Source organism: Dendropsophus ebraccatus, chromosome 13 (assembly GCF_027789765.1).
Source record: "Dendropsophus ebraccatus isolate aDenEbr1 chromosome 13, aDenEbr1.pat, whole genome shotgun sequence".
NCBI lineage: Eukaryota > Metazoa > Chordata > Amphibia > Anura > Hylidae > Dendropsophus > Dendropsophus ebraccatus.
In genome coordinates this window covers 21,156,809-21,181,452 of record NC_091466.1, presented here as the reverse complement: position 1 = coordinate 21,181,452, position 24,644 = coordinate 21,156,809, and the positions used below count along the sequence as shown (strand labels likewise).

The window sequence follows — 24,644 nt, the reverse complement described above, 5'->3', positions numbered from 1 at the left end:
GGAAATACCCCACATGTGGACATAAAGCGCCATGCGGGTGCAGGGTAAGCCTCCAAAGGGAGGTGCGCCATTTGGTTTTTGAAGGCTGGATTTGGATGGAATGGATTTCGAGGGGCCATGTTGCATTCAAAAGGCCCCTGTGTTGCCAAGACAGTTAAACCCCCCACAAGTGACCCTATTATGGAAACTACACCCCTCAAGGAATGTAACAAGGGGTGTAGTCAGCATATGGACCCCACTGGTGACGGGCACAAATGTGGAACAATGTGGCGTGAAAATGAAATATTAAATTTTTTACACTATAATGTTGGTCTAGCCTTGAATTTATCATTTTCACAAGGGGTTAAAAGAGAAAAAAAAACACAAAATGTGTAGAGCAATTTCCCCCGAGTCCGTAAATACCCCACATCTGGACATAAAGTGCCATGTGGGTGCAGGGCAAGCCTCCGAAGGGAAGGAGCGCCATTTGGATTTTAGAGGTTGGATTTGGCTAGAATGGATGATGAACGCCATGTCGCATTTACAGAGCCCTCGTGCTGCCAAAACACTGGAAACCCCCCACAAGTGACCCCATTCTGGAAACTACACCCCTCAAGGAATCTAACAAGGGGTGCAGTGAGGATATGGACCCCTGGATGACGGGCACATTTGTGCCATGAAAGTGAAAAAATGAAAATTTTCACTTTCACGTCACATTTTTCCACATTTGTGCCCGTCACCAGTGGGGTCCATATGCTCACTGCACCCCTTGTTAGATTCCTTGAGGGGTGTAGTTTCCAGAATGGGTCACTTGTGGGGGGTTTCCAGTGTCTTGGCAGCACGAGGGCTCTGTAAATGCGACATGGCCCTTGAAATCCATTCCAGTGAAATCCAGCTTCCAAAAGCCAATTGGCGCTCCTTCCCTTTGGAGGCTCGTCCTGCGCCCGCTTGGCACTTTATGTCCACATGTGGGGTATTTCCGTACTCGGGAGAAACTGCGCTACATGTTTTGTGTTTTTTTTTTCCTTTTATCCCTTTGTGAAAATGAAAAATTGAAGGCTAGAACAACATTTTAGTGTAAAAAATACTTTAGTCTTTTTTCAAGCCATATTGTTTGGAAAATCTGTGAAGCACCTGTGGGGTCCAGATGCTCACCGCACCCCTTGTTACATTCCTTGAGGGGTGTAGTTTTCTAAATGGTGTCCCTTTAGGGGTGTTTTTTAGGTTTTGGCACCCCACAGCCTCTGCCAACCTGAAGTGGTACAGTCAAAAATGACCAAAAATAACGGAGCCATTGAAATTCACTAGGCGCTCCCTTATATCTGAGGCTTGTGGTTGCGTCAAATAGCGCAATAGGGCCACATATGGGGTATTTCTATAAACTGAAGAAATGGGGCAATCAATATTGGGGTGCATTTCTCTGGTAATAGGTTTATAATTATGAAAAATATTGGATTACAATAAAATCTCTGCACAGAAAATTTAAATTTTCAAATTTCTTACACACTTAGCTTTTATTTCTGTGACTCCCCTAAAGGGTTAAAAAACTTTCTGGATGTGCTTTTGCAGAGTTTAGGGGGTGCAGTTTCTGAAATGGGGTGCTTTGTGGGGCTTTCTAACACACAGTCCCCTCAAATACACTTTAAACCTGAACAGTTCCCTAAAAATATCTGATTTTGAAATTTTACTGAAAATTTGGAAATTTGCTGCTAATGTTTTAAGCTTCCTATTGTCTAAAAATAATGAAATATAGTTTAATAAATGCCGCCAACATAAAGTAGACATGTTGCTAATGCTATTTAATATATAATTTATGTGGTATAACCATTTTCTGTATAAGCAGAAAAGGTTTAAAGTTGGAAAAATGCATTTTTTTCACAATTTTTCACGCTATTTTGAGTTTTTTCATAAAGATTCGTTATAAGTATCGACTCCAATTTACAAGAAATGTGAAGTACAATATGTCACGAGAAAACAATCTCAGAATCAGCCGGATAGGTAAAAGCATCCCGAAGTTATTAATGAATAAAGTGACACTGGTCAAATTCATAAAATTTGCTCCGGTCCTTAAGGCCATTTCAGGCCCGGTCCTTAAGGGGTTAAGTACTTAGAAGCAGCTGTCAAAGTTGACAGCTGCTTCTAAATACTTGCTCAAATGCATACCTGGTGGTCTAGTGGGGGGATCGCCCCCCTGCGGCGCGATTGCGGGGGGGCGATCCCCGCATCCATCCTGGGCCGGGGTCTGCTCCGTAATGGCGCTGATCCCGGCTCAGCATTCTATTGCTTTTGGCTGCAGCAGCAAAAAAGTAATAGAACACCGATCTCATGGATTCATGCAGTATAACTATACTGCATGGATCTCTATGAGAGATCAGAGTGCATATACTAGAAGTCCCCCAGGGGGCTTCTAGTATATGTGTAAAGTAAAAGAAAAATGTATTTTTAATAACACAAAATCCCCTCCCCTAATAAAAGTCTGAATCACCCCCCTTTCCCTATTTTATAAATAAAAATAAATTAATTAATTAATAAACAAACATGTTTGCTATCGCCGCATGTGTAATCGCCCGAACTATTAATTAATCACATTCCTGATCCCACACGGTAAACGGCGTCAGCACAAAAAAATCCCAAAGTGCAAAATTGCGCATTTTTGGTCGCATCAAATCCAGAATAATTGTAATAAAAAGCGATCAAAAAGTCATATATGCGCAATCAAGGTACCGATAGAAAGATCACATCATGGTGCAAAAAATGACACCTCACACAGACCCATAGACCAAAGGATAAAAGCGCTATAAGCCTGGGAATGGAGCGATTTTAAGGAACATATATTTTCTTTAAAAGGTTTTAATTTTTTACAAGCCATCAAATCAAATAAAAGTTATACATGTTACATATCGTTGTAATCGTAACAACTTAAGGAACATATATAACGAGTCAGTTTTACCCCAGGGCGAACATAGTAAAACAACCCCCCCCCCAAAAAAAAAAAAAAAAAACTTTTTTTTTTTTTTCAATTTCACCACACATATAATTTTTTTCTGGTTTCCCGGCACATTTTAGGCAAAAATTACATCTGCCATAGCAAAGTACAATTAGTTGCGCAAAAAATAAGGGCTCATTTGTGTCTCTAGGTGGAAAAATGCAGGCGCTATGGCCTTATATACACGAGGAGGAAAAAACGAAAACGCAAAAATGAAAACTGGCTGTGTCCCCTAAGGGTTAATTAATGAAACAAATTTTCTTTCTAAAAAAGCTATTTTCGTTGTTCAATAGCTTAATTAAAACGAATCCATGCTATTGCATTTAAATATACTGTCAATAAAAATAAATAAATATATAAATAAATGTATACATATATTTATTTATTTACAGTATATTTAATTGAAAAAGCATTTTAATTATGCTATTGCTGAAAAACGAAAATCACTTTATTAGAACGAAAATGTGCTTTATTAATTAAATATTAACTATTACAGGGAGCTGAATTATTGTCGGCAATTGCTATTGCCGATAATACAGTTCAATGTAATACTTGAAAAAGGCAAATAAGGTCCTCTAGACAAGTTAAATGAAGGAGAGTTGATAATATAGTAAATAGGTCAGTAAATATCTGCAGAAAATGATATTACAGTTAGATAAAATACATGATTAGTTTATTCACATAAAAACATGCATAAATGGGCTAAAAAGAATTATTCTGGTACCAGAGACTAACTACTATAAATTAAAAAAGTATATATAAATAAATAAAATTAAATACAATAAATGGAAAATACAAAGTCAGAATGTGTAATAGCAAAAGAAAAAAATGAAAAATGCGGTAAATTATAAACAATGAAGAAGAAAAAAAAGAAAAATATACACAATAGTATTGAAAGAATGAAAAAAATGGGTAAGAACAAAAATTGAGATGTAACCTGTCCAATTTGAATAAATGTTTGTGGACAGTATGACTTAATTGAATGGAATACACACTAATTAAGTGTAAACGATAATTGAATATTAATGGTAGTTCCATGTGGAAGCAATTCATAAGATTACATTCATCCAAATAGCTGAAGTTGATCATCTGTATCTAGTGATAAATGATGAATAAGGCTGGAAAGATAACATATATCATTCGCATCTGTGGATTGATACAACTCTCTATGTATCTGCTGATGGTTACAACTCCACATCTAATTTTCTCTGTATATATCACTTTTATTTACATAAATCACAAATCATTTTATACCTATTATTTATCCATTTAGTTTTTTTCCTAATTTGCTTAAAGGAAAAGTCTGGCGAAAATTTTTATTTAAGTATTGTATTGCCCCCCAAAAGTTATACAGATCACCAATATACACTTATTATGGAAAATGCTTATAAACAGCTTTTTTCCCTGCACTTACTACTGCATCAAGGCTTCACTTCCTGGATAACATGGTGATGTCACGACCTGACTCCCAGAGCTGTGCGGGCTGTGGCTGCTGGAGAGGATGATGGCAAGGGGACACTGAGGGACACAGGGCACTGGAGGGACACTGAGCATCCCTCTTCCATCATCCTCTCCAGCAGCCACAGCCCACACAGCTCTGGGAGTCGGGGCATTACATCACCATTTTATCCATGAAGTGAAGCCTTGATGCAGTAGTAAGTGCAGGGAAAAAAACACTTTATAAGCATTTCCTATAATAAGTGTATATTGGTGATCTGTATAACTTTTGGGGAGCAATACAATAGTTGAATAAAATTTTTTGCCATACTTCTCCTTTAACCCTTAGACGACCCAGGGCGTATAGTTACGCCATGGAAGTCTGTCCCCAGACGACCTAGGGCGTAACTGTACGCCCTGGGTGTTTCTCACGCTATGAAGCGCGCTCCGGAGCGGAGCGCGCTTCACAGCAGGTGGGGGCCGGCTGCAATCAGCAGCAGGGACCTCACCGGTAATGACACGCTGCAGCGATCGCGCTGCCGCGTGTCATTAACTCCTTAAACGCCGCGATCGCGGCGCGACCGCGGCGTTTAAGTGTAAGTGACAGGGGGAGTCCCCTGTCACTTACCGATCGGGACCCCCGCAGTGTGACTGCGGGGGTCCCGATCGGTAAAACGGGACGCCGGAGGTCTCTCACCTGCCTCCGTGCGGTCCGATCGGCGCTCTGGTCACTGAGCCTGCACAGGCAGGCTCAATGAGCAGAGCGCCGATAACACTGATCAATGCTATGCCTATGGCATAGCATTCATCAGTGTAAAAATCCAAGTAGTGAATGTAAAAGTCCCCCAAAGGGACTTCAAATGTGTAAAAAAAAAAAAAGTTAAAAACACTATTACACTACCCCAAAACCCCTCCCCCAATAAAAGTTGAAATCACCCCCCTTTCCCATTATATAAATAAAACATATAAAAATAAATAAATAGATAAACATATAATATACCGTAGCGTGCGTAATTGTCCGATCTATTAAAATATAACAAGCGTCATTGCGAACGGTAAACGGCGTACACGAAAAGAGGGAAAAAAGTGCGCGGATTACCGATTTTATGTTACATTATATATATAAAAAAATTAATAAAAAGTGATCAAAACGTCCGATCTTCACAAGTATGGTATTAATAAAAACTAGAGATCATGGCGGAAAAAATGACACCCGATACAGCCCCGTAGGTGAAAAAATAAAACCGTTATAAGCGTCACAATAGTCCCATTTTATTTATAATTAATTGCCAAAAAAAAGGATTTCATTTAAAAAAAATATATAACATTAGAGAATCTGCGTAAACCTGCATATGGTTGTGTTCGGGCTGACCTATAGAATAATAGTGTCATGTCGCTGTTACCATATAGTGCATTACGTAGACACAGGAACCCCCCAAACGTTACCATATTGCATTCTTTTTTGCGATTTCACCAATTTATATCTTCATAAATAATATATTTGGAATTCCATCATACATGTTATGGTAAAATGAATGACGCCATTACACAGTACAACTATTCCTGTAACAAATAAGCCCTTACATGGCCTGTAGATAAAAAACTGAAAGTGCTGGAGCTCTTAGAAGGGGAGGAGGGAAAAACGGAAACACTAAGATCAAAATTTGCGCGGTCCACTGGGTCATTTTGGGCCTGGTCCTCAAAGGGTTAATAAATTCATTCATCAACATCAATTTTTTCACTTTGTTACATCATTGCACATTCATCCATTCTGTTATAGCTAAAAAAAATGGCTATTATGCTAACTACAGATCTATCCATCTATTCATTCATTCATCCATATTTACTCATCTAATTACATATCCATTTACTTATTCACATATACATTCATTTATTCATTCATCAAATAATTTACCCCTAATACAAAACAGCCCCATTACGATCTTGCCAACTCAGTTCACACTGATAGCTGTTATAGGCCCTTCTGTTAACCACTCAATTCTCTTCCCGCTTGTTCATTCATATATCAATACCAATTACTGTACTTTATGTTATTAGTCATAATCGGCAATACCAATCACTGCACATTATGTTATTAGTTCTTACCAGTAATTACCATTAACTGTACACCATGTTATTAGTTACAATCGACTCACTACGGATCTGATTCATTCATCTATTTATATATGCGCTCTTTTATTCAAGCATGATTCAAATATCATAATTCCATTATCATTCAGCAAATATTCACTCTGCCGGGATGCTTCAATTTCAATTGCATCCCACTGCATAGGTCATTCCTACAACACCATTAGCCTGTGTTTTCTCATATCACGACCATCAAGTGGATTTAACTCTTGTTTCACTGATTTTTTCCAGCTGCAAATGTCACAGAACACCAGCTCTGTGCAGCAACCACAACATGGTTCCAGATCTTAAGTCCTACATTATCCCGGAGCGTCAGTTCTACACATTAACTGCTGTAAGTAAGTCCGGATTTATCTGACAGATTTTTGAAGCCAAAGCCAGAAACAGACCATAACCAGGGAACGGGTTATAAAGGAAAGACTAAGATTTCTCCTCTTTTCAAATCCATTCCTGGCTTTGGCTTCCAAAATCTGTCAGATAAATTTGCCTGTGTAAACGCACCATTAGGCACCGCTGCAATTGCTACGGAACTTCAGCTCTGTACAGCCTTTTGTTTTAACCAAGCGCTGCTGAAAGACGTGGAATTATGAGCGTATTGTGATGATAACTGGCACTGACTGCATTCACTTTTTAAGCAGAGTATCGTGCTGTACCTTTGCTCTGCTTAAAAAGTGAATGCAGTCAGTGCCAGTTATCATCACAATATGCTCATAATTCCACTTCTTTCATGAACTACAAGAACTTATCTTACTGTTTGGACAAAATAATAATGCTTTTCTAACGCATGAGCACGTCTCAGTAAGCAATAAGACATTTTTATCGGCATGTCATCATTTATCACTCGATACAGATGATCAACTTCAGCTATTTGGATGAATGTAATCTCATGAATTGCTTCCACACTGAACTACCATTAATATTCAATTATCATTTACACTTAGTGTGTATTCCATTCAATTAAGTCATAATGTCCACAAACGTTTATCCATATCGGACAGGTTACATCTCAATTTTTGTTCGTACCCATTTTTATTCATTCTTTGCATATTATTGTGTATATTTTTCTTTTTTTAATTTTTTATAATTTACCGCATTTTTCATTTTTTCTTTTACTATTACACATTCTGACTTTGTATTTTCCATTTATTGTATTTTATTTTATTTATTATAGTGCTTGAAAAGCACTATATTGTAATCCGTATTCTTCTTCTTCTTCTTCTTCTTCTTCTTCTTCTTCTTCCGTTTCTTCTTCTTCCAGCTATTTTTCTGTGCATAATACAGCCCGAACCGCTTTGCGCACAGATGTCTTCAAACTGCGTTTCGAAGCCCTCGATCGGATTTGTCGTTTTTAAGAAATTTACGTTTAACCCTTAGGGGACACAGCCAGTTTTGGTGTTTATGACACAGCCAAATTTTTCAAATATGACCTGTGTCTTTTTATATATTAATAACTCTGGAATGCTTTTACCGATCCTTGTGGTTCCAAGATTGTTTTTTCATGACATGTTCCACTTTATGTTAGTGGTACATTTTGGCCGATACCTTTAACTTTTTTGTGAAAAACTCCAAAATGTTCTAAAAAATTGAAAAAAATTGCATTTCTCTGAATTTGAAATTCTCTGCCAATAAGGAAGATAGTTATACCACATAAATTATTGATTAATTCATATCTATAACATGTCTACTTTATGTTGGCAGCATTTGGTGAGCATGCTTTAATGTTTTTAGGATTTTAGAGGCTGTAATAGTTTAGTAGCAATTTTCAAAATTTTTGTGAAAATTTAAACTTGGAATTATTTTAGGGACCAGTTCAGTTTTGGAGCATATTCTAGAGGCCTGTATACAAGAAATCCCCATAAATCACCCTATTTTGAACTCTTCACCTTTTGAAGTATTCAAATTGACATTTTAAACTGTTTTTAACCCTTTAGGCATTTCACAGGAATAACTGCAAAGTAAGTGTGAAAAGTAAAAACTTCCATTTTCTTTGCAGAGATTCCAATTCAATCCTATTTCTTTCATACCGCACAGCTATAAAAAAGGGAAATGCAATAAAACATTTCTTCCTCTGAATCTGCAGTTTTTAAAAATACCCCATTTGTGGACATAAAGTGTTGTGTGGGCGTACAACAAGGCTCAGAAGAGAAGGAGCACCCTTTAAATTTTGGAGTGTGGATTTGGCTGGAATAAATGTAGGAGACCATGTTACAGTTACAAAGCCGCCCTAGTGCAAAGACAGTGGAAACCCCTCCACAAGTGACCCCATTTTGAAAATGAAACACCTTAAAGAATGTAACAAGGGGTACAATGGGCATTTGGACCCTAAAGGTTTTTCACAGTTTATTGCAAAAGTGGGCCGTGAAAATGAAAAATCCCATTTTTCACACTTATTCATTGGTGAAACCCCAAATTTTTCAAATTTCAAAAAGCTTGGAGGAGGAAAATCCCCCCAATATTTGTAAAGCAAATTCTCCTGAGCACAGAAATACCCCATTTGTGAACGTAAAGTATTATATGGGCGTACAACAGGGCTCAGAAGATAAGGAGCACCTATATCTGTGTGTGCACAGACGTTTACTGACACTAACGGACACTGACTGACGCTTGCTCACACTTACTAATGCACACTGACTGATGCTGACTGACTATTACTAACGGACGCTGATTAATGCTCAGTAACGGACACTGACGGACGCTGACTGATGCTAGCTGACACTTACGGAAGGTGACTGGCGCTTATTGACACCTGGTAATGAACGCTGACTGACGCTTACTGACATCTCCCAATGGACGCTGACTGACGCTTACTAAGGGATGCTGACTGATATGTACTGACAGACACAGACACTTACTGACTGACTTACTTACTGACTAACCCTTACTAAGGGACGCTGATTGGCGCTTATTAACGGATGCTGACTGACACTGATGCTTAGTAATTGTCAGTCAGCGTCCGTTAGTAAGCATTAGTGTCAGTCAGCATCCGTTAGTAGGTGTCAGTCAGCGTCCGTTAGTAACGGACGCTGACTGACGCTTACTAACGGACGCTGACTGACGCTTACTAATGCTTACTAACGGACGCTGACTGACGCTTACTAACGGACACTGACTGACGTTTACTAACGGACACTTACTAAGATCTCCCTTACTACTGGGAGATCACAGGGGAGGGGGTACATTTTACTATATGTGTGTGTTTTACAGTATATGGATGCAGGCTCTGATTTTTTCACAAGTGAGGGATCAGAGCCTGCATCCACGATCAGATACTGTGATTGGCAGCTCTGATCACAGAGCTGCCAATCACAGTATATAGCAGCATGTACCAGCGTCATTACACAGATGCTGGTACATGCTGCTGCAGAGATCGCTCCTTCCCCCTCCTCCTCGCAGCCCTGGCTCCCCGGTCCTGGAACTCACTCTGAGCTCCGGGATCCGGAGAGCCAGTGCTGCCAGGAGGCAGGGGAAGGATAGACCTCTGCTGTTGTCCTCCGGTGAGTATCGGCACAGCGGCAGCAGTGGCGGCGGCGGCAATGACCGGGGGGGGGGTTTGGGGGGGGGGGGGGTTCGTATGGTGGCGGGGATGGGGGGGTCATGGTGCAGCAGGAGGAGGTCACTGGAGGGGGTCACAGCAGGGGTCACTGCCTCCCCTCCTCCTCGGCGGGGGGTTGAGTCTGGGGGGTAGGTCACGATCGAGGGGCTGGTGGTAAGGAGGAGGCAGTGACGGGGGTTTGGGGCGGTGTTGGGGGCGGCTGCAGAGTGGGGAGGAGGGGGAGAGAGTTCCGTCCCAGCTTCCCCCGATTCCCGGAGATCAGTGGAGACCGGGACCGGCGGTTTTACTACTGTTATCACCGGCATCAGTGGATCGTAACTGATCCACTGATGCCGGTGATCGCCTGTGCTGGAACCCTTCACGGGGTCCAGCAGCAGCTACACTAAACTGTCAGCTATCAGCTGACAGTTTAGTTTTGGCTCCCGATCACTGTTTATGTAAACAGTGAGCACCGGGAGCCGGGAAGTTATTGTACGTCCTGGTGCGGAAAGTAACCTCCTGCCAGGATGTACACTAACGCCCTGGTGGTTAAAGACCCCTAATTTCCCATAGAAAATAATAGCCCATTGCAAATAATGGCCACACTCTAACCGCTAACAGCCAATCACAGCACATATGAAAATAGCTGAAATATAGCAGCCAATAGGAACTCTAAGGTCTCGTCATGCAATGTATCACACCATCCACAGTCACATGTCCACTATTGGCCAATAGAAGATGTAATATATGGAAGGTCCTTAACGATTTTGTCTCACTGACATGAGTAAGATTGTCATGGTAACCGAGCAATGATCTTTACCATTATAAGTACTCAGATCGCTCTTTAAAAAGGGACCCAGGTCACCCTTAAAGGAACGCAAGTCGCTCCTAAAGGGACCCAAGTCGCTCTTAAAGGGATGGGACCCAAGTCGCTCTTAAAGGGACCCAAGTCGCTCTTAAAGGGACCCAAGTCGCTCTTAAAGGGACCCAAGTCGCTCTTAAAGGGACCCAAGTCGTTCTTAAAGGGACGGTACCCAAGTCGCTCTTAAAGGCTCCCATGTAGCTCTTAAAGGGATCCAAGTCGCTCTTAAAGGGACAGGACCAAAGTTGCTCTTAAACGGACAGGACGCATGTTGCTCTTAAAGGGACCCAAGTCACTCCAAAAGGTATGGGACCCATGTCGCTCTTAAAGAGACCCATGTCGCTAGAGCGACCCGGGTCCCTTTAAGAGTGACCTAGGTCCCCTTAAGAGTGACCTGGGTCCCTTTCAGAGCGACCTGGGTCCCTTTAAGAGCGACCTGGGTCCTTTTAAGAGCGACCTGGGTCCCTTTAAGAGCGACCTGGGTTCCTTTAAGAGCGAAATGGGTCCCTTTAAGAGTAAAATATGTCCCTTTAAGAGCAAAATGGGTCCTTTTAAGAGCGACCTGGTCCCTTTAGATTTGAAATTGGTCCCTTAAAGGTTAAAATGAGTCCCTTTAAGAGCGACCTGGGTCCCTTTAAGAGCGAAATTGGTCCCTTTAAGAGCGAAATAGATGCCTTTAAGAGCTAAATGGGTCCCTTTAAGAGCGACCTGGGTCCCTTTAAGAGCAAAATGGATCCTTTTAGAAGCGAAATAGGTCCCTTTAAGAGCGAAATAGGTCCATTTTAAAGCTAAATGGGTCCCTTTAGACGTGAAATTGGTCCCTTTAAGAGCGACCTGGGTCCCTTTAAGAGCAAAATATGTCCCTTTAAGAGCAAAATGGGTCCCTTTAACCTCTTAAGGACATAGGACGTACCGGTACGTCCTATGTCCTCACTTGCACTTCAAAGCGGGCTTTGAAGTGCCGCGATCCCGGGTGCCGCGAGTAGCCCGGGACCGCTGCTATTAGCGGGCACGGTCTGATCGCCGTGCCCGCTAATTAGCTAATCGGAGGCAGCTGTCAAAGTTGACAGCTGCCTCCGATTACCGGAGGCAACGTTTCCCTGGTGTCTAGTGGGGGAGATCGCTCCTCCGGGACCTTGTCCCGGAGGAGCGATCTCCCTTACTGATGCCGGCCAGGGACGCGTCCAAGATGGCGCCGTCCTCGGCTCGGCACTCGTTTGTTTCCGGCTGCAGCAGCCGAAAGCAAACGAGTGCCGATCTCATGGATCTCTGCAGCATATCTATGCTGCAGAGATCTCAATGAGAGATCCAAGTGTATATACTAGAAGTCCCCCAGGGGGGCTTCTAGTATATGTGTAAAAAAAAAAAAAAAAAGTGTTGTTTATAGTAAAAAGCCCCCTCCCCTAATAAAAGTCTGAATCACCCCCCTTTTCCCAGGTTTTAAATAAAAGTAAACAAATAAATAAATAAATAAACATGTTTGCTATCGCCGCGTGCGTAATCGCCCGAACTATTAATTAATCACATTCCTGATCTCGTACGGTAAACGGCGTCAGCGCAAAAAAATCCCAAAGTGCAAAATTGCGCATTTTTGGTCGCATCAAATCCAGAAAAAATTTAATAAAAAGTGATCAAAAAGACGTATATGGGCAATCAAGGTACCGATAGAAAGATCACATCATGGCGCAAACAATGACACCTCGCACAGCCCCATAGACCAAAGGATAAAAGCGCTATAAGCCTGGGAATGGAGCGATTTTAAGGAACGTATATTGGTTAACAACGGTTTGAATTTTTTACAGGCCATCAGATACAATATAAGTTATACATGTTATAAATCGTTTTAATCGTAACGACTTGAGGAACATGCATAACAAGTCAGTTTTAGCCCAGGGTGAATGGCGTAAAAACACATTTCCCCCAAATAAAAGAAATGCGTTTTTTTTTTCAATTTCACCACACTTTGAATTTTTTTCTGGTTTTGCAGTGTACTTTATGCAAAAATTCAGCCTGTAATTGCAAAGTACAATTAGTGACGCAAAAAATAAGGGCTCATGTGGGTTTCTAGGTGGAAAAATGCAAGTGCTATGACCTTTTAAACACAAGGAGGAAAAACCGAAAACGTAAAAACGAAAATGGGCCATGTCCTTAAAGGGTTAAGAGCAAAATGGGTCCCTTTAAGAGCGACCTGTGTCCCTTTAAGAAGGAAATATGTCCCTTTAAGAGTAAAATGGGTCCCTTTAAGCGTGACCTGGGTCCCTTTAAGAGCGATCTGGGTCCCTTTAAAAGCTAAATGGTTCCCTTTAAGCGTGAAATTGGTCCTTTAAGAGCGACCTGGGTCCCTTTAAGAGCGACCTGGGTCCCTTTAAGAGCAACCTGGGTCCCTTTAAGAGCGAAATGGGTTCCTTTAAGAGCCACCTGGGTCCCTTTAAGAGCTTCCTTGGTCCCTTTAAGAGCGACCTGGGTCCCTTTAAGAGCGACCTGGGTCCCTTTAAGAGAAAAATATGTCCTTTTAAGAGCGAAATATATCCCTTTTAGAGCAAAATGGGTCCCTTTAAGAGCAAAATGGGTCCCTTTAGACGTGAAATTGATCCCTTTCAGATGGAAATTGGTCCCTTTAAGAGCAAAATATGTCCCTTTAAGAGTAAAATGGGTCCCTTTAAGAGCGAAATATGTCCCTTTAAGAGTAAAATGGGTCCCTTTAAGCGTGACCTGGGTCCCTTTAAGAGCGATCTGGGTCCCTTTAAAAGCTAAATGGTTCCCTTTAAGCGTGAAATTGGTCCTTTAGGAGCGACCTGGGTCCCTTTAAGAGCAACCTGGGTCCCTTTAAGAGTGAAATGGGTTCCTTTAAGAGCCACCTGGGTCCCTTTAAGAGCTTCCTTGGTCCCTTTAAGAGCGACCTGGGTCCCTTTAAGAGCGACCTGGGTCCCTTTAAGAGAAAAATATGTCCTTTTAAGAGCGAAATATATCCCTTTTAGAGCAAAATGGGTCCCTTTAAGAGCGAAATGGGTCCCTTTAGACGTGAAATTGATCCCTTTCAGAGGGAAATTGGTCCCTTTAAGAGCAAAATATGTCCCTTTAAGAGTAAAATGGGTCCCTTTAAGAGCGACCTGGGTCCCTTTAAGAGCTAAATGGGTCCCTTTAAGAGCGAAATGGGTCCCTTTAAGAGCGACATTGGTCCCTTTAAGAGCGACCTGGGTCCCTTTAAGGGACCCAGGTTGCTCTTAAAGGGATCCATGTAGCTCTTAAAGGGACGGGATCCAAGTCACTCTTAAAGGGACGGTACCCAAGTCGCTCTTAAAGGGACGGGACCCAAGTTTCTCTTAAAAGGAAGTCACTGGTAAAGGGGCGCTCTTTTCAAGCACTATGTATTTTCCTGGAAATGCAAATCTAGGTTATTTATATATTTTTTCGTTCGTAGTTCGTTCGTTTAATTCGTAGTAATTAGTCTCTGGTACCAGAATAATTCTTTTTAGCCCATTTATGCATGTTTTTATGTGAATAAACTAACCATGTATTTTATCTAACTGTAATATAGTTTTCTGCAGATATTTACTGACCTATTTATTATATTATCAACTCTCCCTCATTTAACTTGTATAGAGGACCTTATTCGCTTTTTTCAAGTATTACATTGAACTGTATTATCGGCAATAGTAAATGCCAACAATAAAACAGCTCCCTGTAATAGCTTATATTTAATTAATAAAGCACATGTTCGTTCTAAGAAAGCTATTTTCATTGTTCAATAGCATAATAAACAGGAATCCATTCTTTTTCAATTAAATATACTGTAAATTATATATATTATATATATATAATATATATATATATATATATATATATATATATATATATAAATAAATAAACACATTAATTTATATATTTATTTTTTATTTATAGTATATTTAACCCCTTAAGGACCAGGCCTAAAATGGCCTTAAGGACAGAGGCAAATTTTATGAATATGACCAGTGTCACTTTATTCATTAATAACTTGGGAATGCTTTTACCTATCCGGTTGATTCTGAGATTGTTTTCTCATGACATATTGTACTTTACATTTCTGGTAAATTAGAGTCGATACTTATAACAAATCTTTATGAAAAAATTCAAAATAACGTGAAAAATTTTTCCACCTTTGAAACTTTTCTGCTTATACAGAAAATGGATATGCAACATAAATTATATATTAAATAGCATTAGCAACATGTCTTATTTATGGTGGCGGCATTTATTAAACTATCTTTAATTTTTTTTAGACAATGGAAAGCTTAAAACATAAGCAGCAAATTTCAAAATTTTCAGTAAAATTTCAAAATCAGATATTTTTAGGGACCTGTTCAGGTTTTATTGTAAAACCAATATTTTTCATAATTATAAACTTATTACCAGAGAAATTCACCCCAATACTGATTGCCCCGTTTCTGCAGTTCATAGAAATACCACATATGTGGCCCTATTGCGCTATTTGACGCAACCACAAGCCTCAGATATAAAGGAGCGCCTAGTGAATTTCAACGCCTCCGTTATATTTGGTCATTTTTGACTGTACCACTTCAGGTTGGCAAAGGCTTTGGGGTGCCAAAACCTAAAAAACACCCCTAAAGGGACACCATTTAGAAAACTACACCCCTCAAGGAATGTAACAAGGGGTGCGGTGAGCATATGGACCTCACAAGTGCTTCACAGATTTTCAGAACAATGTGGAGTGAAAAAAGAAAAATTTATTTTTTACACTAAAATGTTGTTCTAGCCTTCAATTTTTCATTTTCTTAAAGGGATAAAAGAAAAAAATACAAAGCTTGTAGTGCAGTTTCTTCCAAGTACGGAAATACTCCATGTGGACATAAAGTGCCAAGCGGGCGCAGTATGAGCCTCCAAAGGGAAGGAGCGCCAATTGGCTTTTTAAAGCTGAATTTCACTGGAATTGATTTCAAGGGTCATGTCGCATTTACAGAGGCCTCGTGCTGCCAAGACACTGGAAACCCCCCACAAGTGACCCTATTCTGGAAACTTCACCCCTCAAGGAATCTAACAAGGGGTGCAGTGAGCCTATGGGCCCCACTGGTGATGGGCACAAATATGGAACAATGTGACGTGAAAGTGAAAATTTAGATTTTTTTTTCACATTCACGCCACAAATGTGCCCATCAACAAGGGGTCCATATCCTCATTGCACCCCTTGTTAGATTCCTTGAGAGGTGTAGTTTCCAGAATGGGGTCACTTGTGGGGGTTTTCACTGTCTTGATAATCCATTCTGGCCAAATTCAGCCTTCAAAATCCAAATGGCGCTCCTTCTCTTCTGAGGCTTGCCCTGCGCCCACATGGCGCAGTATGTCCACATATGGGGTATTTACGGACTCGTGGGAAATAGCTCTACACATTTTGTGTGTTTTTTTCTCTTTTAACCCCTTGTGAAAATGAAAAATTCAAGGCTAAACCAACATTATAGTGTAAAAAATTTAATATTTTATTTTCACGCCACATTTGTGCCCGTCACCAGTGGGGTCCATATGCTCACTGCACCCCTTGTTACATTCCCTGAGGGGTGTAGTTTCTATAATGGGGTCACTTGTGGGGGGTTGCAACTGTCTTGGCAACACAGAGGCCTTTTAAGTGCAACATGGTCCCTCAAAATCTATTCCAGCCAAATCCAGCCTCCAAAAACCAAATGGCGCTCCTTCCCTTTGGAGGCTTACCCTGCACCCGCATTGCGCTTTATGTCCACATGTGGGGTATTTTCGTACTTTCTTTTTTTCTTATCTTTTAACACCTTGTGAAAATGAAAAAATCAAGACAAGATCAATGATTTAGTGTAAAAATGTTTTAAAAATTACACTAAATGTTGGTCTAGCCTTGATTTTTTCCATTTCCACAAGGGGTTAACAAAGAAAATTAACACAAAACGCAAAGTACGAAAATACCCCACATGTGGACATATTGTGCCATATGGGCACAGGGCAAGCCACCAAAGGGACAGAGCGCCATTCAGAGGCTGGAATGGAGGATGGAGGCCATGTTGCAATTACAAAGCTCCTGTGCTGCCAGGACAGTAGAAACCCCCCACAAGTGACCCTATTCTAACAAGGGGTGCAGTGAGCATATGGACCCCACTGTTGACGGGCACATATGTGGAACATGTGCTGTGAAAATAAAAAAATACAATTTTTTTCATTTTCAAAGCACGAATGTGCGCGTCACCAGGGGGCCATATCCCTGCTGCCCCCCTTGTTAGATTCCTTATGGGGTGTAGTTTCCAGAATGGGGTCACTTGTGGGGGGTTTCTACTGTCCTGGCCGCACAGAGGCTTTGTAATTGCATCATGGCAAGTCTCTAATGGGAATGGCGGCCATATCTACTTAGCTGGGGAAAAGGGACAATTATTAATTAACTTTGGGGGTATTAGGCCAATTATTAGTTTATAAGGTTGAAAATTACAGGTGTCCATCAAATTCAACCTGTGTTGATCCAAAAGAAGGCAAAAACCCTCATAAGGTAGACGACAGTAGCCTCATCACTGGGAAAAAAATTCAGTTCCCGGACGATCTTCCCACTAACTGTGAGGACGGGAGGGGGGGAGTGGGTTCTTCTGGGGGCATCTGGGGCTGGATTCGGGTGTCCCTTCCTTCATACACTGTAATAGTACATGTACATTGCGGAATGGCGAGGGATAACCCTCTGCGCATTCCGCAGCTGGCACCCGACGGCGGACTGATGCAGGCGCATGTCTCTGCTCGTGTCACACTCCATTCTATGCACGGGTGGATTCGCCCTCTGTGCAAAGAATGAACATGTTCATTCTTTGGACGGATGATGGAATCCGCCCATGCATAGAATGGAGTCTATGACACGGGTGGAGACGTGCGCCCGCATCAGTCCGTTGGTGGGTGCCAGCTGCGGAATGCACAAAGGGTTATCCTTCGCTATTCCGCAGTGTGCACGTACCCGAAATCTGTAAGTGTACCCTGAGGTACTCTCACAGAGTTTGTAGAATTTCACACCATACCGTCATCTCTTATTGGGACGGTACTGGCGGAAAAGACGTGTCTGGGGGACAGCGTACACTATGCTACCCCCAGACTGGATGATGAGGATGAATGGAGGAAAAAGGATCCCCCCATTCATCCTCACTGGTGGTTTCGATGTCGGAGGCAATAATAACGTATGCGTCCGACGCTGAAAACACCCTGGGGGCCATCTTTATACGGGGACTAGTATATGGGGTATGTAAATGTGTAGTGGTGTAGTGTAAAACTTTATTTTGTGTGATGTAGTGTTTTTTTTTTACGTTTTTTTTTAACATTAAGTATAAAAAAAAAACGACGCCAAAAAAGGTGTTGCTGATAAAGGCCGCACATATGTGCGGTACTTATCAGCAGACCGTGGCGGTAGGATATAGAAAAAAACACCCTACACCAAAAAGGAGGAGGTCGCTGGTTAGCAGCACACTTTCGTGCGATGCTGATCAGCACTCAGCGGCAGTAGGGTGCGGAAAATTGAAAAAAAAAAAAAAATAGGGAAAAAAAAAAACAATTTCCTACATGCTGACCATCCCTGTAGCTACTGATAAGTGTATAATATACACTTATCAGCCGCTAGGGGGCAGTATTCCGGAAAAAGCCAAAGTTAGACCACGAGGGACCCGAAAATAGCCGAATGGGACCGCCGGAAATAGGCAAGGAGGATGACGCGAGAAGAGGACGCTGTGGACCTGGAAGACGCCGATTGGGACCTCGGATCCAGTGAGTATGGCCCAAATACCTGCTCTGGACCCCTCTGCTACCTAGCTGAGGGGTCTAGAGCAGGTATTTAACACTTTTTGGGGACATATATCGCTGTGATCGGGACCGTGGCACCGGGCCACCGTTACTTTTTTCAGTAATGGCAGTCGGTGCTGTCCTCGGACAGCACCAGCCGCCATTTTTTTCCAGGTCATCGGGTCACCGATGATCTGGAAAGCTGAAGATCGCTGCTAATGGCTGATCTGAATTGATCAGCCAATAGCGGCGATCTTCAGCACGGGGGGGGGGGGGGGTTAACCACCCCCGTGCCGACAAGCTAGGATGGCCTGCTATACATTATAGCAGGCCATCTTACCCGATCGCTGCGTGTGTACACGCGGGCGTAAATGTACGCCCGTTTGCGTTAAGGCACGGGTTTTGGGGGCGTGCACTTACGCCCGCGGTCGTTGAGGGGTTAATTGCAAAAGCATCGCTTTCTGTTAATTAAGCTATTGAACAACAAAAATAGCTTTTTTAGAATGGAATTTTTTTTGTTAATTAAATATTAACTATTACAGAGGGCGGTATTATTGCCAGCAATTGCTCTTGCCGATAATACCATTCACAGTAATACTGCTTCCCTGCTTTCCCAGGCAGCAGAAACTTTATTAAAAAAGCTAAACAATTGTTTAGCCATTTTATCAAACTTGAATCTTTGCAGTATGCTCGTAAGAGTAACGAGTACCATCGAGTACCGTAATACTCGAACAAGTGCCAAGCTCAGTCCAGCATGCTTGCTCATCACTAGCCATAATTAAAAGGAAAAAGAAAAAAAAAAAACATTTTTCCATACACTCCACATTGTCTTGAGTCTCCAAACTCCATTCTTTCTCCCTGAGTACAAGATTTCCTCATATCTTCATGTTGGATTTACTTACCTGTTCCAGTGCAATAACAATGGTCCCTTGGGTTTCTGTCACCACCAACCGCGTTGGTGGCACCACTGAATATGAATTAAAATATTTAGAAACACTGGTTGTGTTGTAACAAATATGTAGCAGTAATGTTTTTAGAATTATCTCAGTTGGAAAATAATTAGAGTTTTTTTTCCTCCTTTAGGCTATGTTCACACTACGTAAAGAGACTGGCCGTTCCGTGACCCGACCGGGTCACAGAATGGCCGGTCTCTGCACGGATCATCCTGGCCGGTACTGCAGTACCGGCCAGATCTTTTGGCTGCAGGGTTCTGATGCGGTTGGAGCTGCTCACTTCATTGTGTGAACTGACAGGGCTTTCTGCGGCTGAAAGCCTTAATCTGGTCATCCAAATTAAAAAAAAAAAAACTTGGGTGAATGGAGCTTAACTACAAACCACAACGGAACTCTGCATTGAAAGCCCACCTGAAACCTAAGATTGCATTTTAAGGGGCACAGACAGGAGGACGGAAGCAATCTTCTGGAGCTTAATTGCAAACATATCTGAACTGCAGATGAGACATGTTTTTGCTGGAAGAAAGTGGCCATATTTCTCAACTGCTGGATAACCCCTTTAAATGTAGCTAGTGACTATGGTATCTTAGGGGGTTATTCAGTAGTGGTTGATACCAATTATTGTAGCAGGATGTCAGCTGTATATTTTTTATCTGACATTCATTACGGATAATGTGGGCAGATCTCTCAGGTCCATGTCATCTCCATTCTGCACTTGGCACTGTCCAGGGAGTGCAATCTGCTTGCTAATAAGATAAATGTATGTTGTAAGGGTATGTGCACACTACGTAAATCACAAGGATAACTTTCATTTCCACCAGTCCTATAGACTCCATTTTATAGTCAGATAGATTCCGCTGTCCGGCCAAAGAATGGACAGGTTCATTCTTCGGAAGGATGGCAGAATTCGTCTGACCATAGAATGGAGTCTATGGGACTGGTAGAGAGTGAAGCGGGAGCGCGGGGACGAGCTGTGGAATCCACAGCAAGTTCTCTGTGTGATTTCCGTAGTGTGCATATACACTTACGGGGATCCCGTACAGGGCCAGGAATAACTGACATGTCAGTTTTCTGTGGCAGCAATTCAATGAATTGCGGCTGTAGGAAATCCTGTCAGTTCACACTATGAAGCGAGCAGCTCCAGCCGCTTGCTTCATAGTGTGCAGGGGGAAGCTCTTATGCAGGTGCGCGCTGATACGCCCGCATCACAGCTCTGCGGCCAGACAGATCATCCGGCAGCAATGATCCAGGCAGAGACCGGCCGTTCTGTGACCCGTCCGGGGGTCACGGAACAGCTGGTTTCTTACGACGTGTGCACATAGCCTTACACAGTAATGGGTAATAATCTTATAGACAATTCAATTTGAGACCACAAATATATATATTTTTTTGTTTATTAGTACATTACATAGTAACATAAAAGGTGTTAATAACCCATCAGCAATACGTAGATATACGTTTCTGCTGCAGATACCAAGTGCAGCAGGAACGTATATGCACGTTCCTGACTTCAGGGGCTGTAGATGTGTGCGGGACCGCTGCAGTGAGAGCAGTCCCGCGCACATCAGTGTCCAGGAAGCCCAGCATTGCAATGATTTGATCCGGACATCAATGGGCTCGGTCTTGAAGGGGTTAAAAACTACAATGCGTCCCATAAAAAAAGCCTCCTTTATGGCTTATAGAATGCAAAGAGGAAAAATAATGCTCAATTGGGAATAGGTTTTATATATAACGTGAATCAAGCATAACTGTGTGAAATTCCTACCAGAACATATTACACCTGCATCCATAGAATGAACACAGTTATGGAAACCAATCTTCTTTGCTTCACAGCTCTTTATATTTGCTTCATTTCCTATACATTGTACAGTATCCAGCCAGATGTCCCCAGTTCCTTCCCCATAATAGGCATCTGTTGTAGCATTGACAGCGGGTCCACAACCCAGCTGCTTACAGACCACATCTGCATCTGCTATATCCCAGGAGTCATCACAGATAGTCCCCCATCTTCCTGCATGGAAAATCTCCACTCTTCCAGCACATCGACTGGCAGCATTCACAAGTCTCAGCTCATTAGCTCCTGCATTAAAAAAAAAAAAAAAAAAACGAACGATATTCATTAATATGACATTCTAGTTTCCATACCTGGGCAGTTTACTTCCAAATCCTTTTCCTGATCATTTGAAATGAATATGTACTACGAGGTCAGATGAAGCGAACATGCACAAAATGGCTGTTGCCTAAGTAGCACACACCCATTATGTAATGATCTGATCTGTATGCCAGAGACCTTGCGGGATGAACACCAATAAAGTTGCACATTTATGGTAATTTGGCGCAGCTTTATTTGTTCTGGACATGCTATTGATTGTTTGGCAGAGCACCAGTGCTACAGTGTCTATATATCCAGGCTGGACTAGATTTGACTTGGTCTCCCAGAGACCAAAAGAAGCAGTGCCAAGGTTTCTGCTATAATATATATATATATATATATATATATATATATATATATATATATATATATATATATATATACCCTTTGTTAACGCAAATCACTCAATATCTTAATATCAGATGATCAAGTAACATAACAATGTCAGTTAGATCTCATTTCGAAAAGATTGTCATTTTGGTCTCTGTTAAGGTAGTTTTTATTTAATTGTTGTATTTGTGCTATTGTGCTAAAAAAACAACAACATAGCAAATAAGTATAATCTGTCCTAGCCATACAGCTGTGGTATATGTTGGGAGGTCTCCATTGTACTGTATTCCCCTGCTGGACATTGAAAAAGCATGGTGTGAAAAAAGCCTGGCCTAACTGAATGACCATAAAGTAACTCTCTGCAATCAGCCTGAGCCTCGTTGGTCACAAAAAGTAAATGTATTTTTTGGTCTTTTTTTTTGAAGACTTTTCTTACCTGATTTTACCTCAAGATATTTTTGCGCTGTACCCAAAAATAAAACTGAGGCAAAAACAGCAACAAACTTTTTTGGGGAAAAAACTCATATAAGTTTTATTTTTTAATTAATAATTTATTGCACCTTTTGTATAGGCTTTTGAGGAACCGCATAAGTAAAAAAAGGAACCTAATATAAATAAATTATCCGATGAACACAGATGCCTGTCATGATGGATCCTTTCATAAATCTCCATCTGAGAGTTTTGCAGGAATGAAATACTGTGTTAGGCTAGGTTCACACTGCGTTTTCAGCATCCGTTTAACGCATCCGTTTTTTGCAAAAAACGCATGAAAAACGGATTGCAAAAAACGTATTCATTTGTGTGCATCCGTTTTTCCATTGACTTCCATTATAAAAAAAAACGGATCCATTTTTTTTGGCGGACCAAAACGGACCAAAAAACGTTGCTGACCCTATTTTTCTGGACGTTAAAAAAACGGATCCGTTAAACGGATGCTGAAAACGCAGTGTGAACCTAGCCTTAGACAGACACTTATTCCTAATACTTAAAGTGACACTGTACCCACAATCTGACCTCCCCAAACCACTTGTACCTTCAGATAGCTGCCTTTAATCCAAGACCTGTCCTGGGGTCCGTTCAGCAGGTGATGCAGTTATTGTCCTAAAAACAACTTTTAAACTTGCAGTCCTGTGCCAGACGGTTGTGGCCAAGAGTATGTGTGCATTAGGCTGGCACCGCCTCTCTGTTCCTCCTCCCCGCCCTCCTCATCATTAGGAATGCCCCTGGCAGATTTTCTTCTATTCATGAGCTGTGTCAGCACGGCACATGGGCTAGGTTGTTAAGGCACCTGTGCGGTGTTCACTGCAGAGGAATAAGAAACATCCTGTCAGTGGCATTCCTAATAATGAAGAGGGTGGGGAAAAGGGACGGAGGGGTGGTGCAAGGTTAGGGTACAGATAACTCTAGGCAACAGCAGTTTGGCACAGGGCTGCAAGTTTAAAAGTTGTTTTTTTTAGGCCAATAACTGTATCACCTGCCGAAGGGACCCCAGGGCAGATCTAGGATTAAATGCAGCTATCTGAAGTGGTTTTGGGGGGACAGATTGTAGGTACAGAGTCGCTTTAAAGATTATTTAATGACAGGGATTGTTCAACATAACTGGCGCATAGCTAATAAGGTACCAATATTCAAGAAGAGGTCAAAAAGTGATCCTGGAAACTATAGGCCTGTAAGTCTAACATCTATGGTGGCTAAAGTCTTTGATGGTTTTGTAAGAGATGCTATACTGGAGTATCTTAATGAGAATAATCTTATAACACAGCACCAGCAAGGATTTATGAGGGATTGGTCCTGTCAGACTAATCTGATCAGTTTCTATTAGGAGGTTAGTTGTACAATAAACCTGGGGGCTCTGTGGACATTGTGTATCTGGACTTTACAAAGCATCTAATACTGTGCCACATGAAAGGTTGGTCTATAAAATGAGGATGTTGGGACTAGCAGCATATATATGTAAATGGAACTGGCTGAGTGATAGGAAACAGAGGGTGGTCATGGATGGAAATTACTCAGATTGGATCACAGTTACTAGTGGGGTACTACAAGGGTCAGTGTTGGGTCCACTTCTTTTTAATATGTTTATTAATTACCTTGTAGAGGAGCTACAAAGTAGAATCTTCATATTTGCAGATAAATCTAAACTAGGTAATGTAGTATCCACATAGGAAGATATTATAATATTACAGATGAATTTGGATAAGTTGGATGCTTGGGCAGAGAAAGAGCAAATTTTAATGTGGATAAATGTAAGGTTATGCACTTAAGCCATAGAAATATTAAGTACAGTTATGTGCTAAATAATACAACACTGAATAACACTGTTTCTCAATCCACAATTAATTTCACCACCAAAGATTTCCAATCACTGCAATAAAACAACTCAGTACTCAGTAAATGTTTAGTGGCCCCATAGATGATTGGAGTGGTGGCTGTGAAGGCACCATCCATACCATTCATTGTAGGGATTATGGGATTATTATGTCCCTACTCTCAAGTCCCAGCAG

At 41.4% G+C, this 24,644-nt stretch overlaps 1 protein-coding gene across 1 annotated transcript in view; it reads right to left on the bottom strand.

Annotated features, from left to right (window-relative positions):
* The window catches only part of LOC138770477 (scavenger receptor cysteine-rich type 1 protein M130-like), a 222,460-nt gene that overhangs the window by 101,091 nt on the left and 96,725 nt on the right, over positions 1-24,644 (bottom strand). Inside the window, exon 11 of the mRNA XM_069949583.1 lies at positions 21,424-21,738. Coding sequence (XP_069805684.1) covers positions 21,424-21,738 — 315 coding nt within the window. The remainder of the gene's footprint in view (positions 1-21,423; positions 21,739-24,644) is intronic.